General features: G+C 62.4%; 3 protein-coding genes across 10 annotated transcripts; 1 reads left to right on the plus strand and 2 right to left on the minus strand.

Moving 5' to 3' along the window:
- Window positions 1-119: 119 nt before the first annotated feature.
- Window positions 120-3,282, minus strand: PDIA2 (protein disulfide isomerase family A member 2). The gene is given in 13 exon segments (XM_059036351.1): window positions 120-338; window positions 473-654; window positions 721-847; window positions 940-1,137; window positions 1,215-1,345; window positions 1,431-1,551; window positions 1,630-1,767; window positions 1,846-1,979; window positions 2,049-2,255; window positions 2,875-3,090; window positions 3,093-3,182; window positions 3,185-3,228; window positions 3,230-3,282. Coding segments are annotated over 13 exon segments (1,860 nt in total).
- ARHGDIG (Rho GDP dissociation inhibitor gamma) lies at window positions 3,219-5,777 on the minus strand. The gene is made up of 6 exons (XM_059036362.2): window positions 5,603-5,777; window positions 4,347-4,526; window positions 4,186-4,269; window positions 3,858-3,934; window positions 3,714-3,777; window positions 3,219-3,618 (listed from the first exon to the last, which is right to left on the minus strand). The coding sequence occupies exons 1-6, from the start codon at window positions 5,673-5,675 to the stop codon at window positions 3,419-3,421; spliced, it is 678 nt and encodes a 225-aa protein (XP_058892345.1). The 5' UTR covers window positions 5,676-5,777; the 3' UTR covers window positions 3,219-3,418.
- Window positions 5,778-8,078: 2,301 nt separating this feature from the next.
- RGS11 (regulator of G protein signaling 11) lies at window positions 8,079-17,390 on the plus strand. 8 transcript variants are annotated; one of them, XM_067013723.1, is made up of 17 exons: window positions 8,079-8,166; window positions 8,535-8,631; window positions 8,708-8,758; window positions 8,905-9,032; window positions 9,636-9,687; window positions 9,809-9,867; window positions 10,079-10,155; window positions 10,309-10,390; window positions 11,490-11,558; window positions 12,489-12,518; window positions 12,601-12,662; window positions 12,781-12,894; window positions 12,973-13,088; window positions 13,185-13,272; window positions 13,358-13,496; window positions 16,478-16,560; window positions 16,639-17,390. In XM_067013723.1, the coding sequence occupies exons 1-17, from the start codon at window positions 8,104-8,106 to the stop codon at window positions 16,739-16,741; spliced, it is 1,413 nt and encodes a 470-aa protein (XP_066869824.1). In that variant the 5' UTR covers window positions 8,079-8,103; the 3' UTR covers window positions 16,742-17,390. The 8 variants fall into 8 exon arrangements, with proteins under 8 accessions (XP_066869824.1, XP_066869825.1, XP_058892341.1 ...); XM_067013724.1 differs by having other exon boundaries at window positions 8,905-9,011; window positions 12,471-12,518; XM_059036358.2 differs by having other exon boundaries at window positions 8,905-9,011.
- Window positions 17,391-17,794: the final 404 nt, after the last annotated feature.

The following is a 17,794-nucleotide window of genomic DNA, read 5'->3' on the forward strand; positions in this document are numbered from 1 at the left end:
CACAGCCCACAGCTTCCATGGGCACCAAGGGACACGGCTTCCCGGGTGGGCGCTGACAGCTGTGCAACTACAGCTCGTCCTTGGGCTCCGTGGTGTTTTCTGGCATCTCCTGGAAAGGATCATAGAGACCCAGCTGGAAGCTGCACCCTCAGCCCAGCCCAGCCTATGTCACAACCACGCGTCCAGAGGACTCATCCAGAGACCCGGAGCCTTGGGACAGAGACAACCACAGGGAAGGGGGCTCCGGGCACCTCCGTGGGCTCCTCTGCATGCAGCTCACCCCCACTGTCCAGAAACTTGGAGGTCTCCAGGTCCCTGGTGCCTTTGTATTCAATCACCTGAGGAAGGACGGGCAGGTCTGGGTGAACACCGTCCAGGGTCTAAGGCCAGCCCTCCGAGGCCACGCTGCACCCCCAGCCAAGGTTCGAAGAGCCTAGACTGAGCCCAGACCAAGGATGGGGTCCTGCCTCACCTTCTGACCGGGACCCGCCGGGAAGTACTTGAGGGTGGGGAAGCCGTGCACAGGGAGGGCCTCCAGCTCGTTGGCCTTGGCATCCAGCTCGGCGATGACGATGTCCTCGTGGTCCCTATACTTCTCAGCCAGTGCCTCCCAGGCCGGGGCCATCTCTTTGCAGTGGGTGCACCATGGGGCAGCTAGGACAGGGGGGCATCAGCACAGCCAGCAGGGTCCCTGCTGCCCGCCAGCCCACTGCCCTCTGCACTCAAAGAACTTGATAAACACATTCTTGGTTTCATCAAAAGCCACCTGCTTGAAATTCTTGCGCACGAGGGTCTTGACTGGCCGCTGGTCCCAGTCGGGGGGTACCTCCTGGCTCAAGCAATAAGGCTGGGAGAACCGGCCAGGTGCTTTATTGGGGGCCTCTCCCAAGAGCCGCTGCTCCCACCCCCGCCCCCCAACTGGGCAGTCCAGCAGCGGACCTTGACCTCCCCACCCAGGACTGCGTGGCAGAAGGCTGCAACTGAGGTGGCGGTGACTGGCCCCCTGTCCGCAGGCTTGTACTTCTTGGTGGTCTCAATGTTGATGAAGCGTAGGGTGGGGGCCTCCTCGGCGTTGAGGCCGAAGTACTGGAGCACGTGGTTGTGGCTGGCGCCCACGTCCACCACCACAAACAGCACCTGCCAGCAGGGAGTCCGCGTGGGCACCCCGCCTCCCCACCGCCACCCCACCCCCCACCCATGGGCCGAGCCAGTACCTGCCCCCGAAAGCCGGGAGCTGCCTTCCGGAAGCCCGCCAGCAGCTCCCGGTGGAGGGTCAGCATCTGGTTGATGAACAGCAGCAAGCGGTTAAGGATCCTGGCTGCAAAGATCTTACGGGACAGGACGTCTGCGGGGGCAAGTGGCACTCGTGGGCTGCTCCCGTGCTCGCCTCCCATCCTCCGCTCCCACCGGCACCTGCCCTCCGGCCCCACTCACCTGGCTGTTGAACTCCGTGACCAGGTGCATGCTGTGCGTGAGGAGGAAGCGTGACAGATCCCCTTGGTCCAGGCCCAGCTCCTCATCCACTGGGAAGTCTGCCCGCCCCTTGTCATACTGGACAACGCCGGGTGGGTCAGCAGGAGCCATCACCCTGACTCCGACCCCCACTTCCGCCGTCTCGGCCTGACCCACCTTTTTGAAGAGGATCATGGTGTCCTTGGTGAGGCTAAACTTTTGAAAGAGCTGAGGCTGGTTGGTGAGGCCAAAGCTCATGTCCAGGGCATCCTGGGCTAGGGCCAGGAAGGTAGCCGCATCCTTGTCCTGCAGGTCCTAAGGGGCCCGAGCCTCTAAGGCCGACTGTCCTCACAGACCCTGCTCCCAGGCCCGGCCCCCGTGCCACCAGCTCACCTGGAAGAAGCCAATGACCACCACGTCCCGGGCATCTATCAGCCCTCAGGCGCCCTCCTCATCCTCCAGCCGCGTGGCACTGGGCCCCACCCACCGCCTCAGCCACTCAGCGATGCCCTCGGCCTCCCAGGGGCCTGCAGAGATTCCCCTCAGCCTGGGCCAGCCCTGCCACCTGTTCACGCACCCATGCCCACTCCCCGCACCAGTGTACTCCTCCGGGTGCGTGTGGTTCCCGTCACAGAAGAACTTGAGCGTGGGGTACTCTGTCACCGCTAACTCCTTGGCCAACTCTGGCTCCGCAGGTCCATCCACCTTGGCCAGCCTGACTTTGGCCAACTCTGCTGCCAGCAGGGCAGCCGCCTTGCTGTACTCAGGGGCCAGTGCCTTGCAGTGCTCACACCATGGGGCATCTGGGAGACAGGGCCATGAGCGCCCCAGGCCTCCATGGCCCCAGCCGCAGTCCCTGCTCCCACCCAGCCAGAGCTGACCGACCTTGGGCCAGTCAGGCCCAGCAGGGAGCAAGCATGTCCTGTCCACACCTCCCTCATCAGGGGCCCTCCTGAACCTTGGCCACATGGAGCCCAAGCACCGGAGGCCAGCCTCCTCAAGGCCCCCAGCTTGGGGAGGCAGTGGCCAGTACTGTCCTGACAGTGAATTTAGGAGGAATTTTCCGTTACCACCCCCTGAGGCCAGCTCCCGGCCATCTGCCTGTTGAGGCCTGCCGGCTAAGAATGGCTCTCACGTGTGAAAAGCTTGTAAAAACCCAGAAGAATGTGCAAGCCTGAATGCTGGCTGGCCCTTTACGGAAGAGTTTGTAGAAGGACAATGACCGTGGGTCTCCCCGGCACCTGTGCCCTTCACCACTGTGAGGCTGGACCCCCAGGCCCAGCTCAGCCCCAGGGCTGTGCCTCAGGTGTCTTCTGACGGAGCTCCAGGAGCACGGTGGGGGCGAGTGGCCCTGGCATGGGGGGTAGAACCCCCCAGGTGGCCCCTGTGGGTCTCCCAGCCCCACCGGCCCCAAGCACTCACAGAACTCCACCAGCAGGGCAGAGTGCTCCCGCAAGGCCAGGCCAAGGGTCTGCCGGCTCAGCACCAAGATCCCATCCTCCTCCAGGGGCTCCTCCTCTGGGGGCTCCTCCAAGGGACCCGCGGGCCCTGTACCCTGTCCACACAGGCCTGAGGCCCCGAGCAGCAGCAGCACTGGCAGGAGCTGGCCGTCCAGGGCAGTGCAGGCACCCACGGGGCGGGGCAGGTAAGGGGGTGGGGGGCCAAACAGCTGCCACCACGTGGCACACAGGCCTGGTTGCAGGGAAGATAAGGCTGGGAGGCCCCCCCACCCCGGGGGCGGGGCGGCAGACAGGCGACACCGAGGGCACCGAGACAGCAACGTTTAATAGGACTGTTCAGGGCACAGTGCCAGGCCTGGGGAGGGGGCATCCCGGGACAGGACAGAGGGCAGGGGGGTCTGGCCACTGAGGGGGCCGGGGAATGCTCAGGGGTCCCTTGCAGCGACTGACAGAGGTGGGGGAGACCAGGACCGCAAGTGGGAACACAGCCCCAGGGCAGGGGGCACTCAGCTCTCCCAGTCCTGGCGGATGTGGAGGCCCCACTCCCAGGACAGGTGGGGGGTCCTGTCGTCATCGGTGAAGAAGGACGTGACCACGTAGGCACCCCGCACCAGCACGCCCCGGGGTGCCTCCTCCAACGGAGTCACAAACTCGTACTCCTGGGCGCTCGGGCCATAGCTGCCCACCATGTAGACAGCTTTGTCCACTGGGGGAGGGCGAGGGTGTCAGGGGCTGCCCTCTGTCCCACTGGCCCCCACCCCAAGCCATCCCCCTGGGCTGCCCCCTCCACTCAGCCCTCACCTCGCAGGCCCTGGCGGTAGGTGTGATGCAGACACCTGAGGCCACTGACGATTTCTTTATTGACCTGAGGGACAGGGGGTGTTAGGGGGAACCTGGGGGGCTGGGCCTGTGGCTGGCTGGTGTCCCCCGTGACAGCTCCCTCACCTTGAAGGTAATCTTCACTTTGTAATCAACACCCTCCTTCAGGACAAACACCCGGTTTTTCAGCGCAGCCAACTCCCCTGTTAGGGAAAGTGCAGCTAAGTGTGAACTCCTGTGATGGCTGAGACCCTGCCCCAGGAGCCCCCACGGGGGGCCTGTACCTGTGAGGTCTAGGTCTGAGTACTTGGGACTGGGCATGGGGGGGTCCTAAGAGGTCCATGGCAACGAGCACAGGTCTCTACCCCAAAGATCAGTTTGTATTTTGCAGAGGGGATTACCTGTGAGGTCCCTACCTGGGTCTCAGGGTCACACCAGGCATCCTGGGAGTTACCTGTGAGGTCCATGGTGATGGGCCCTGGGGCCTGCTCAGACATCAGTGTCAGGCTGGTCACCTGCACGTTGGGCAGGCTTGGGTCTGAAGAGAAACCAGAAGTGTACAGGTGCCCTAACCCTAACCCATCCTCCCCACCCCAGCCCAGGGCGTGGGCATACCCACTGCAGGCAGCTCAGGCCCCAGCAGCGCCCTCTTGTAATTGACCAGGCTCTCGTCGTCCGGGTCCAGCTGCTGGATCTCCAGGATGCTCTTCCTCCCTGGGGCCCGGTACTCCGGCACGGCCTCATCCAGCACCTCATCTGGCGGCAGCTGCCCCTTCTCCTTGTCGGTCAGGAGGACTGGGGGTCGGGGAGGGTGTGTGAGCAGCTGCTGCCAGCTGACCTGGCATTTGCTGGATCCTGCTGTCTGGCCAGCTGGACCTCCCACTGCCCAAAGGAAGGAACTTAACAGGAGTCCGGTGAGAGCTCTGGGAGAGGGGTGGGACGAGAAGATGCAGAGCAGCGCCCAAAACCAGCCTCTTCGGGAAGGGCCTGGGGAGTGGAGAAGGCTCCCAAGAGATGGAGGCAGGTGATCACTGGAGGCTCCAGCTGCATTCTCCTGCCCCACCCATTCATCCCAGGCCCCTCCCTGACTGTAGGGGGAAGGAAGACCCTAAATGGGGAACAGCCCCAAGGGATAGGGTCCACCACACGGAGTGGGGACAACTGAGGTCTTCTCTAGAGCAGAGGCTCTGCCTTTTCGCTGCTCTCCAGGGTCCCCAGTGCCCTAGGCCTCTTCCCATATTCCCATAAGGCTCTCGGACACCTCTCAGGGTCCCCACCACCCTGCTCAGGGACTGTGTGCCCTGAATGCCTCCCCACCTTCTTGGGAGTTCCTCCCCATAATGCTCCTGAAGGGTAGGGGTGGTTCTCTCTAAACCCCTCAACTTATGCTCTGAGGCCACCTCCCCAGGTGCCTCCAGACCCAGTCAGCTAAGCCCCTTCCCCTGGCGCCTTAACGCAGGGGTCTTTCTGAGCCCTTCCCACAGTCCTAGGAGAAGCTCCCATGGTGCCCTGGGGCAGGGTCTTTCCGAGTCCCTGCCCACTGCGCTCCAGTCTTTCCCGGGATCCACACCCTCCCTGAAGGAGCCCCAGCCCCACCCAAGGGAGGTGGTACCTCAGGGGCAGATTCCCACGGGGAGGGGGTGGTCCCCCTGCCACCCTGGCTTCACAAACAGACCCGCCCACTCTTGACCCCTTGCCCCATGAGTGTCTGGCCTGGACGAAGCCCCCAACCCCCGCCAGAGCCCTGCCGGGGGACCCCGCCGCGAGGTCCCCACGAGCGCCCCCAAAGTTTCCGCGGGGGAGAAGCCGCCGCGCCCCGGGCTGAGCCCCCCGCCCACGTGGCCGCCCTGGCCCTAGCCAGGCCCGCTCACCTCGGGCGCACAGCGCCAGCCGGAGCAGCTCCAGCAGCTGCGCCCCCAGCTCACACGCGTCCAGGCCCAGCATGGTGGCCCGCGGCCCGGCCCCGCCGCCGAGCCGCCGAGGAGCCGCCGCCCGGCTCGGCGCTCAGCCCCGGCGCGACTGCGGTGAGCTCATCCCGGCCGGGAGCGCCCCCCGCGCCCAGCGCCGCGCCCGCGCCGCGCGCCCCCAGCCGCTCCGCGGACCCCGCGCAGCCCCGCAGAGACGCGGGTGTCGCCCGCTTGGAGTCGGCACCCGGTTGTCCCCGCCGCGGGCGCACTCGGACCCCGCACAGCCGCCGCGGTCACGGTCCCAGCATCCCGCCCCGCCTGCACCCGGCTCTGGCCATCAGGGCTGCCCCACCCAACGGCTCCTCCCGGAGTCTGGGGAGTCTCCGGGGAAGCCCTCTGGGCGGGGCTGATGGGGCTGGGGGTGCGAGTGGAGCAGATGCGTCCCCCACCCCACAAGTCCCCAGGCTCTCGTTACCTGCAGGCAGTGCAGGCCACACCTGGGGCCCGACAGTCCCCCACCCTCCCCCTACTCCCACCCCCGCTGGAGCTTATTTATATCTGGGCAGAGGGGACTCCTAGAGTCTGCCCAGCCTTGGGGGGTGGGGGATGCTGTGTTTGTCTGCACAGCCTCCTGGCCCCACACCCCAGAGGTTCACAGGCATCAGCACGGAGGGGCCAGTGTCCACACACACAGTGAGGCGCAGTCTGGAGACAGCCATTATTCCAGTGTTTATTGACTGGGCTGTGTGAGCATGGCAGGGGGTGGAGGGGTCTTTGCATGCTCTATGCTCAAAGGCCCCCGTCCTTGGGGAGAAAAGGACACTGATCTGAAACAAAACGGGGTGGTGGAGTGCGAGGGGTGCACAGAAGGGGCCTCTGGTCTTGATGCCTAAACAGACCTTGTGACAGGTAGATGGGGGTCAGTGGGGCAGGGGCAGGGGTGAGCTGGACCTGAGGCTGGGGACAGCTGGGTCAAAGTGGAGGGGGAGGCAGAACACCAGCTAGAGTCCCCCTGCTTCCTTACACCCCTCTGCTCCCCCATTTCTGAGGACACCCAAGGAAGGATCAGATCTGCCCTGGCCCAAAGGAGCCGTCTATCTGAGAAGGAGGACAGCAGGCCATGGGTGCGGGAGGCACGTGTGCTAGGGTAGGGACTGTCCCCCTTGGAGCCGCACCTGCCCACAGTCTTTCTAAGGCAGGATATCCCCAGCCGGAGCCCAGCCCTTCTAGGGTCACATCCTGCTGCCCCTTCCCTGGGGTGGTCAGGGAAGCCACTTGTCCCCAGGCTGGGGACAGCTCTGGCCTCTGGGGGCTTTCAGCCTCTCTGGAAGCCCATCCATGAAGAGAGGACAGCCGGGCCTGGGGCCAGCCTGACCCCACCTGTGTGGGTGGGGCTGGGTGAGAGAATTTCACTGGCATGTAAGGGAGAATGGCACCCAGAAAGGGTAGAACCCCCCTCCAATACCCCTGCCCCAGCTCAGCCTAGACATGGCTTTGCCTGCAGTGGAAATGGGTTCAGATGGCCATGTTGGAGGCTCTGGCCAAAGGCTAACCCCGACATCCTGCCCTGCCCCGAGCACCTAAAAATCAGAAATAGACCTGTTTGCACCACTTTAAAATGGCCCCAACAAAAGGGGTGTGGGTGGCCAAGCTGTTGGAGGAGGGAGAGAAACGGCCAGGCTGGGCCCTGAGCCCAGAGGCTGCCCACGAATCTTGGGGGGCAGGTGTTGAGATCTTCTCTCCCAGTAAAGCCCCCTCCCACAGTATCCCACAGTTTCGGGGTAACCCGGGTGGGGTCTCTGTTCCCCAACTGTTGCCCCAGGCATCATCAGGGCAGCGGAGGGGAAGTGAGCTGCCTGCCGTATTCCCCCAGGCCTCAAGGGCCCCGCCCAGCACACCTACTCAGCCACGCAGTGCCATACCAGCCCAGTAGCACCTGCATGCGTCAGGGACAGTGTCACAGTTGCAGGGACACACTCCTAGGGCAGTTCGACCCCTCACCCAGACCTTACAGCCCCTGCACCGCTGGTCACCCACATCCTGGGGCGCCGCACAGGAGGTGGGCATGGGGGAGGGGTTACAGTGACCCTAAACAGTTGTCCTCCACCCCAGCCCTCCTTCCCCACAAGTCCCCTCTCCCCTTTTCTGAGTCCCCATCCTTTCCCTGAGTTCCCACCCCACCTCTGAGCCTCCCCCACCGCCGTCCCAGCAGAGGCTGATTCCCCCCACGCTGTCCTGGTGGGTCCAAGTCCCCTCTCAAAGCTCCAGGCAAGCTCCCGCGGGCACGGGCCTTGGTTTCTCGTGAAGTGAGGGGAGCCTGCTCGAGGTGGATGGTCGGACGCGCATCCGCAGACCCCAGACCCCGCGGCTGCGGAGGGTTAACTCGAGGGCGGGGCGGCGGCCCGGGAGGGGCGGGGCGGGGCGGGGCGGCCGGACACACTCGCCCCGCTGGGCCTGCCTCAGCCATGGCCGCCGGCCCCGCGCCCCACGGCGGGCACCCTCGCGCTCAGAGGCCGCATCTGAGCAAGGTGGGTGCCTGGGTCCCGCCCGCCCCCCACCCCCGATCTCTCGACACGCGAGGCCGGGAGGGGCAGGAGAGGAGTGAGTGCGGGTGCACGCAAGTGTGGACACTACGCGAGCGCGCGAGTGTGGACCCGGGTCTGGGGCGATGGCACTGTGTGAGAGTGGTGGGGCGGCGGAGACCCCGGGGTTGGGGTCGCCGCTCGCTCGCGCCCCGCCTCGCCTCCGCGGTCAGCCACGGCCTGAAATCCCACCATCAGTGAGCGTTAATCTCCTTCAAGCACACTGATCCGGCGCATCCCGGGCTGGTTCTGGGGCATCTGGATCTGGGGGTGGGGGAGGAGGCCACCGCAGGCCCTCAACCTCCTTTGCCCAGATGGAGCGGATGGTCGTGAGTATGCAAGACCCCGACCAGGGCGTGAAGATGCGGAGCCAGCGCCTGCTCGTCACCGTCATTTCCCACGCAGTGACTGGTGAGGTGCTGCAGGGGCCGGGAGGGGGGTGCCGGCCCTGCCTCGGCCTCCCCCTACCCCAGTCTCTGCTTTGCAGGCAACGACGTCATGGAGTGGTTGATCCAGAAGTACTGCATCACAGAGGAGGGTAAGGGGTCAGCCTACTGCTCTTCCTGTGCTCCATACCCGGCCCTGGGGTCGCTGTGCTGATGGCCTAGGGCTGGGGCCAAGCCCACTGTGCTGGGGGATCCGGCTCGGCTCCCCCCACTAAGAATTCACCACCTCGCTCCCCAGAGGCCCTGCACCTGGGCACCCTCCTAGTGCGGCATGGCTACCTATACCCACTGCGAGACCCCTGCCACCTCGAGCTCCGGCTGGATGAAACGCCCTATAGGTTCCAGGTCAGGCTCAACTGGGAGCAGGTAGGACCTGTCCCACCAGGCAGCCCCTTGGCGGGGACTCCTGGAAGGGGTGGGGCTGGGGCAGGAGCAGGACCTGTGATGTCACTGCAGATCTTGCGGTCCGCTGCCCCCTCCCCAAAAGGCCTGGACTGGAAGCGTCCCTGTGACAGAAAGACCAAGTTAAGGGGAGGGACCTTTAGCAGGGCCCCATAAGGGGTACCTGCAGAGGACTCCACCAGCTTACCCGGGGTCCTTAGGCCTCAGCCCTGAGGAAGGGGCCTAAGGACAGGATCCCTGCACCTCAGTGTGCATCCTCAATCATGATGGAGCCCCCCCTCCTGCCCTCCCTGGCCACACCAGGGACCCCGGCAGGGCCTGCCCTCAGTCCCCACCCCCCCAGCACTGCAACTACCTCCTGGGCCTGGGCAGGGAGCCCAGAGTCAGTGAACCAAGTGCAGCTCGGTCCAGGTGGAGGGAATGGTGGATGGTCAGCTGAGCCTTGGGGCAGCCAGGGAGTCCCAGTCAGCCCACTCTGCTCCCAAGGGAGCTGAGAGGGTGGGGACGACTCTTGGGGCGGGGAAGGCCCAGAAGGTCACAGATACCTTTGTCCTTGCACCACACCAGACGCCCTATTTCTGGATGAGCACCCTGTGGCCAGCCGCTGAGCTGGACTACGGTGAGTGAGGAGGGGTGGGCTAGCTGGAGACAAACTCCCAGGACTGGTGGCTGCAGGTGTGATGCCACAGGGGAGGGGGAGCTGACATTGCTCCTCTGCAACCTGTTCCCTGTCCTTCCAGCCATCTACCTGGCCAAGAAGAACATCCGAAAGCGGGGGGGCCTGGTTGACCACGAAAAGGTGGGACACCCTCCCCACCCCTCCCAGGCTGAATCCAGCCAGAGGAACCCAGTCCCTACTTGTGGCCCTAGAACACGCAGCCCAGACCCCAGGGTGATGTGGATACACAAGCACAAACACCCTAGGTGGTCTCAGAGGGGAGGTGGGGGGTCCACACCCCAGAGCTGGGCACCAGAGGGAGTTTCCCACTGGAGACCTCAACACTCCGCAGGAGCACTACGACCAGCTGCACAGGAAGATCAGCCACATGTGGGACCTGGTAGTGATGCAGGCGAGAGAGCAGCTGCGGTGAGACCACGCCCTGCATGCCCCGCACGCCACTGGCAGCCCTGGGACCAGAAACAGCGTGCCCAGGCTTGGCTGCCTGCCCAGGCCTCGGCCTGAAGTGGGGGGTGAGGTGGTGGGCACAGTGTCCCCCCAGCTCTGCCTACCCCCCCCCAGGGCAGCTAAGCAGCGCAGGAAGGGGGACAGGCTGGTCATCGCATGCCAGGAGCAGACGTACTGGCTGGTGAACAGGCCCCCGGTGAGCCCCTTGTGGGAGGTGGTCCTTGGACAGCAGCCAGTGTGCCTCCTCAGGAGCTCACTGAGGAGGACCTACTTTCTGACCCCTGGGAAGGACATGCTTTTAGGGATCCTGTCAGGTGACAGGAAGTTCTTTTTCTGTGGTTCATGAGAACCCAGAGGTCACAAGGCCAGGCCTGAGCTGCCCCCACCCACAGACTAGGACACAGCAGCTTCTCTCTGGGTCTAAGGAAGCAGCAGAATGTGGGCACCTGAAGGCCCTTGCGGGGGGGGGGGTGAGTGGGGGCGGGCTTAGCTGCAACATGAGGGACTGAGGTCACAGGCCAAGAGCTTCTGAGGTGCTGGCCTGGGGTCAGGCCTTACCCAGATCCGTGGGGCTGGCAGGTGGGTTGAGGTCCCCCTACTGTGTGGGGCAGTGGAGAGACCAGTAGTAGACACAGATGTGTGCTGTGATGGGCAGTCACAGCAGACCATGAATAGAAGCTCCGGGGGAAAAAAACCCATGAAAAAAAAAAAAGAGGCACCCACGGGCCTGATTACCTCATCAGGTGTGGGTAGTTTCTCTGGGAAAATGACCCTTAATCTTCCACCTGAGGGTCACGGGGTCTCGGGCGTTGAGGGTGGAGTGGGCGTGGCCAAGGCTGAGCAGTGGGCTGAGGGCCGGCGGTGGTCCTGTGGAGGGACCAGTAATGGCGCCCATGGCCTCCGGTGAGGCATGTGCGTCTGGGGACAGGGTGGTCAGGACGAGGTGCGGCCAGAGGAGCTGTCTCAGGTAGGGCTGGGGTTCTGGCCTGAGCAGCCAGGAGCTCGGAGGTGAGTTTGGCTGAGGTGAGGAAGAACAGGGGGCTTGGGGGCAGGTCACAGACTCCTCTTTAGGGGCCAGGAGTTGGGTGAGGGGCTGGAGAGGGGACCAGGGTGGGCTAGACAGGGAGGGTGCCCTGGGTTGGGGATGGGCAGAGAACATACAGGTCCCGAGTTCCCCTGAGCATGTTTCCACATTAGGGCCTGACATGGGTGCAGAGCTTCAGTGTATGGGGTTAGGAGGGTCTCAGCAGCCTGCCTGAGCTGTACCCCCACTTCATCTCATCCCCCCTCTGCAGCCTGGGGTCCCCAGCGTGCTGGAGCAAGGTCCAGAGCGGGGTTCCTGCACTGCTGGGCGAGTGCAGATGGTGAGGACCCTGCGTGCACGCCCCCCAGCCCACTCCCCATCCCTGCACAGTGCCCTCCGCTCCATGTGCCCCCACCTCCCTTAACCCCTCCACCCCCCCTGCCACTTTACCCCCCAACTCCACCCACTCCACCACTAGGGGACTGCTTGGGGGCTGCCCACCCACCTGTCCACTTGTCCATCCAAATGTCCCATGATTCAGTCACTCCAAGTCTCCTGCTTTGCTCCCCGGCTCACTGCCCCGACTCCCAGCCCCCTGCTAACTCTTGCTTTCTCTCACCTCCCACCTGCTGCCCTGGGTGCAAGTAAGTACAGTAGACCCAATGGGGGGAGGGGGGTCTCTTCCGCCAGGCCAGGGCAGCATCAGGGTCTGTGGAGACTTGGAGGGGTGGCGAGCAGGGCGACGGGCCCGAGCAACCAGGGCCGAATGAACCATATGCCTCCAAAGCCTCCAAACTGGATGGAATTGGACCAGGACACATGTCCGAAATTTGTAGCAGAAGAGTCCTCGGTCAGGTGCCACGACACCCAAAACATAGAGCAGAGTCATCTAGTACTTTTCTGAGAAAACATCTTCCTGACTTCAGAATCATAGTTCACGGTCATAGGTTTGTGATTTCCATCAAAGTCATGCAAAGATAGCTGAGAGGAAAGGTTGGCATCATAAGCATCCTGAGGGTGCTGTCTGCCCTCCCCTCCTTTCAGTACATTTGAAAACATGAAATAGTGACAGTTGGGGAAACTCAAGGCAACTTTGAGCACCTGAGGGCTTGGCGAACACCCTGAAACGTCCAGACTTGAGGCCCCAGGAGGCCTCCTGGAAAGTCAGACCCCTGCATTAGAGGCTGGGGCTCCGGAGGGCAGGGCAGGGGTGGGATGTCAGTCCCTATAGGGACCTGCCTTCTAACTGCAGCCCACTGGCCCCTTCCAGACCAAGACCATGGATTTCTACAGGTGGGAGGTAGGTCCTGGGGGCAGGAGGCAGGGGAGGGGTGGGCTGGTGACTCCCAGCCCCGGCACCCCTCACAGGTCTCCCATCCTAGGTCGAATGCTTACGAAAGGCACTGGGCAGGGTCCGGGTGAAGTCCTCCGTCTGCCTTGAGGCGTGAGTGGGATGGGGGTGGTGGCTGGTGACCCCCAGCCCAGAGCCCAGACCCTTCCTCCAGCGCCCTCGTCCCCACAGCACTCCCTGCACTGGCCCTGGCACCACCCTCCACCCCCAGGTACCTGAAATTTAGCAGCCAGCATGAGCCGCACGACCCCATCATGTCGGGGTGCCTGCCCAGCAACCCCTGGGTCACAGACAACGATACCTACTGGGCCATGAATGCACCCAGGTGAGCCCGGGGTGGGGCAGGAGCTGCAGGTGTGCCCCTGCCTTCCTCGTGCTCCTGACCCGCCCGCCCCGCCCCCAGCGTGGCCGTGCCCACAAGGCTCCGTGTGGAGCAGTGGGCCTTCAGCTTCCGGGAACTCTTGGAAGACCCTGTGGGACGGGCCCATTTCATGGACTTTCTCAGGAAAGAGTTCAGTGGTGAGAAGCCCCCTCCCCTGCTCCCTGCTTGAGCCCCACCCCACCCCAGGTTTCCACCAGCCTGGCGTGGGCCTGACCCGGTGCCCGGACCCCCAGCCGAGAACCTCAGCTTCTGGGAGGCCTGTGAGGAGCTGCGCCACGGTGGGCAGGCCCAGGTCCCTGCCCTGGTGGATGCCGTGTACCAGTGAGTGACACAGGGTGGGGCGGGGGGCGGGCAGCGGCCAGCCCGAATGGCCCAGACCCACCAGGGCTCCCCTCTCCCATGCCAGGCAGTTTCTGGCCCCCGGTGCTGCCCGCTGGGTCAACATTGACAGCCGGACGATGGAGCGGACGCTGGTGGGCCTGGGCCGGCCGCACCACCATGTGCTGGACGATGCCCAGCTGCACATCTACACGCTGATGAAGAAGGTGGGTGTTTCCTCCCTCGCCCCGCCCCCCCACTAAGCCGGTGTCAGGTGGCTTCAGTGGCCACAGCTGAGAGGCTGGTCCGCACCCGCTCCCTGCGGCTCCTGCCAGCTTAGTCCCGCAGCTCACACCACACTTTACAGAGCAGCAAACCGAGGCTCAGGGCGGCTGCAGGGCTTGTCCAGCCGTGGTTGTAAAGTGTTCTAACGTGGAAAAGGTCAAATATGAACAAAAAGTAAATGATGGATCCCCACGTACCTACAGCCCACCTTCACAAACTGTCGACTCGGGGCCTATCTGGACTCACGGTCCATCCTGTCCAGTGGCCTACCACACACACACCCCCACCCCGACTTTAAAGCCATTTCCAGACTTCCTGTCTGTAGGTATTGCAGGAAGTTCCCTTAAAGGACACGGCCACCGCTTCCCTTTGAACGTGGCTGCAGAGGCCAGCATCACACCCAAAACAGCAACAGTATTTACTCAATGCCCTTGAGTGGCCAGTCGCGTCCCCTTCCCCACATGACCTCAGGCTAGTTTCCCGCTGCTGCTTATTCTCTGTGCTGTGGAGGTAGAAGCCTGATGGGGTCTCGGGGCTGAGATCAGGGTGAGAGCAGGCTGGCTTCTTCTGGAGCCTCCAGGAGAGAATCCGTCCTGCTTTCTCCAGCTTCTATGGACACTGTGTTCCTTGATCAGATTGTTTTCAGTTTTGTTGTAGGTTCGGTTTGGTCAGGAATAGTGACTTCAGAGGTGGTGTCCGATGTGTTCTCCACTCAGGAGGGATGTCAGTCCAGCTCTTTTTTTTGGCGGTACGCGGGCCTCTCTGTGTGGCCTCTCCTGTCGCGGAGCACAGACTCTAGACGCGCAGGCTCAGCGGCTGTGGCTCACGGGCCCAGCCGCTCCGCGGCATGTGGGATCTTCCCAGACCGGGGCATGAACCCGCGTCCCCTGCATCGGCAGGCAGACTCTCAACCACTGCGCCACCAGGGAAGCCCCCAGCTCTCTCTCTTTTGTGGTGAAAGCAGCCTTTGACAGTCTGGCCCAGATCCATGATTTCATGAGGGTATGGGATGTTTTAACCCATCACTGCCTCCCGGTTCTGACACCTTCTCTCTCTGCTTATTGCTGGCCCAGTGGTACTGATCATAGAGGAAAGGCAGGACCAAGGCTTGATTCCTCCTTTAAACACATTTATTTATTTATGGCTGCGTTGAGGTCTGTTGCTGCTGTGCACGGGCTTTCTCTAGTTGCGGCGAGCGGGGGCTACTCTTCGTTGTGTTGCGTGGGCTTCTCTTTGCGGTGGCTTCTCTTGTTGCGGAGCACGGGCTCTAGGTGCACGGGCTTCAGTAGTTGTGGCACACGGGCTTAGCTGTTCCGCGGCATGTGGGATCTTCCCGGACCAGGGGTTGAACCCGTGTCCCCTGCGTTGGCAGGTGAATTCTTAACCACTGTACCACCGGGGAAGTCCTAAACATAATTTTTTTTTAAATGTTTATTTCCTTTATGTTTTTGGTTGCATCGGGTCTTCGTTGCGGCACGCAGGCTTCTCTCTAGTTGTGGCATGTGGGTTTTCTCTTCTCTAGTTGTGGCGCTCGGGTTCCAGAGCAGATGGGCTCTGGAGTTGTGGCACTTGGGCTTAGATGCCCTGCTGCATGTGGGATCCTAGTTCCCTGACCAGGGATCAAACTTGTGTCCCCTGTATTGGAAGGCAGATTCTTTACCACGGGACCACCAGGGAAGTCCCTTGATTCCTTAATTACCACTTTTCAAAATAAGCAGTTGGACCCCTGGTATCTGCCAAGGGTAGTCAGTGAGGTTGGGATGCTTTTAATACCATTGTAAATTCACGTTTTGACCATATTTGATGGGTTTCAATCCCTTTCAGTCCTTGTCTCATGGGATGTGCAGAGGTTCCCCTCTCAGGCTGATTGCTCGAGTCCTGTGACATGTCTGAAATCTATGGTGCTTCCTAGCTTTCTAAGGGACCATCTTACTCCAGACCTAGAACCAGCCATTCCTCAGGCCCTCAGCCCTCCCTCGGGGGTGGTGTTCAGAAACCATGACCTGCACATCAGACCCGTCATAGCGCCAGGGGTGGTCATGGTTCCCAGGCCTTTCAGCGGACAGAATCAGGAAATACGTGTTTTAAATAAAACATACCAGGAGTTCATACTGATACTTCTGATTCGGAATCAGGATTATAGAATTTCCTTAACCTCTTTGGCCTCTCTCTCTCTCTCCTCATTCCCCTACTGAAAATCTGGGTTTTCAGTGGTGCCAACATAATCACTCACTTGCTTTTTCTCGAGATTCACTCGGTAGCTCAACTGAGCAGCACGACACTACCATTCACAGTGACTGAGAGTCGTTTACTGTTTGTTTTTTCGGTCCTTTGTCCACAGCCCCTCAGACGCCCTTTGGACACTCGGTTACGTGTGGTTAGGATGGTGTCGCCTGCTGGACGCCCAGCTTCGCTTGTCCCCCTTCAGTGTTTGGGGGTTGCTTATTTATTTTATAATCACATAAAATGTCTACAGTTTCAAAATCCAATCTACAAAGTACATTCAACTAAATCGTGTTTATACCCCTGCCCCTCCACCAAAAGTTAACAATTTAAAATGTGTATTTTTCTTTTTAAAACATAAGCACCTGGGTTCGTGGATTCCTGTTCCTCTTTATTGAATCCCGTGGTTTTTGTCAACCTTGCCTTTGTCCCGCTCCATGTGCCCAGCCTCACTCTGTGGGTCCGCAAGAACCAGTGACGCTGGCTCCCTGTCGCAGGAGGCGCCACGTTCACTCCCCGTGTGGGCACCGGGCTCCTACGTGGTTGAGGGCCGGTCTCCCTGAGTCCGACCCGGTCTGGGCTGGTCTGGGGAGACTGGTCCGGCCCAGTCCACTGTGGGTCCCGCCCTTGGAGGAGCCTGGGCAGTGCTGGCTGAGACCAGGAGTGGGAAGGGATCAGGCCCGGATGCTGTCTGTTGCAGGACTCCTACCCGAGGTTCCTGAAGTCGGACTTGTACAAAGCCCTGCTGGCGGAGGCCGTGGTGCCCCCGGAGACCAAGCGACGGTCAGCCAGGTGGTGCCCAGGGAGGCAGGTGGGATGCCAGGGATGGCGCCCTGCGCTCAGGCCCCTTCTTCTCCACAGGGTGTTCCCGTTCATGTGGAAGCCACGCCATTCCAGCCCCAGCCCTGCTCTCCTTCCTGCCTCTGCCTCCGGGGAGCCCTCGGGTGGTGATGGGGAGGCCTAGGTGGGCCTGGACAGGGGCAGAAGGGGGCCGTCTTGCCCTCATCAACTCCTCTTGCCCAGGGTCATTGCAGCCACTGAGACTCCCCGGCGCGGGAGTCCCCTCGGGCCCCGAGCGCCCAGCCTTACGGGGGCACCAACCTCTCTGGCTTCCACCTTTTCCCTTGTCACACCCTCCCCCGGAAGGGGCTGTTCCAGGTGCTGATTGCCAGGGTAGGGGTGCCCTGGACTGAGACAAGATGGCAGCGCACCTGGCATTCCACACCGGTTCCCAGCCCGCTGGTGACTCCCAGGGCAAGATTCATAGTCAGGTGGCTGCTAGCAGGGGGTGTGGGTGTGCAGGGGGGAGGTGCTGCTCCCACTGGGCCATGGCCTCTCCGCCTCCGTGGCCACCCGAGGACCGTGGCTTCTCCCCGGTGTTGTACAGAGATGGCTCCAGCATCGTTGCTCCTCCAACAGCCAGCCCTGGTTCAGGGCGGCAGAGCCTCTGGGGAAAGACACCAGGGATTCCCCACTCTGAGGGCCCCCCGAGACTCAGCTGCTCCTTTGGGAGTGCAGCCAGACTGGCTCGGCTGGGGCCGCGCCACCCCTCCCTCAGGGCTGCCCACACCCTCCTGCTCCCAGCGCAGAAATAAAAGACCTTTGGGTCCTCACTCTGAGTCTGTCCTGGTGTGGTCCAAATCGTGGTGGGTGCACACGTGGGTGTGCTTGTGGTGGGTGTGCATGCACGTGTGGCATGTGGGTGAGGCATGCACTGTTGAGGGATGTGGTGAAGGACAATGGGCTGTTCAGGTGTCAGAGGCAGTGGGTGGAGGATCCCTTGTGTGGGGTCTGTAGGCCTGGGGCTGGGCTCAGGCTGCAGACTTGGGGAGACGGGGGGAGCTTGTGCTCTGGTGGCACACGGATGCCTGCGTCCTCCAGGGGAAAGTGAGCCCAGAGTCCAGGGGGCTGTCTGGTGTTGAACCCAGCCTCTCCAGGGTCAGCTGTGCCCTAAGACATCACAGTGACAGGGAGCACAGTGCAGGCCTTATTTACAAGTCCAGGGTGCACCGGTGAG

This window comes from Kogia breviceps, chromosome 14 (genome assembly GCF_026419965.1).
Source record: "Kogia breviceps isolate mKogBre1 chromosome 14, mKogBre1 haplotype 1, whole genome shotgun sequence".
NCBI lineage: Eukaryota > Metazoa > Chordata > Mammalia > Artiodactyla > Physeteridae > Kogia > Kogia breviceps.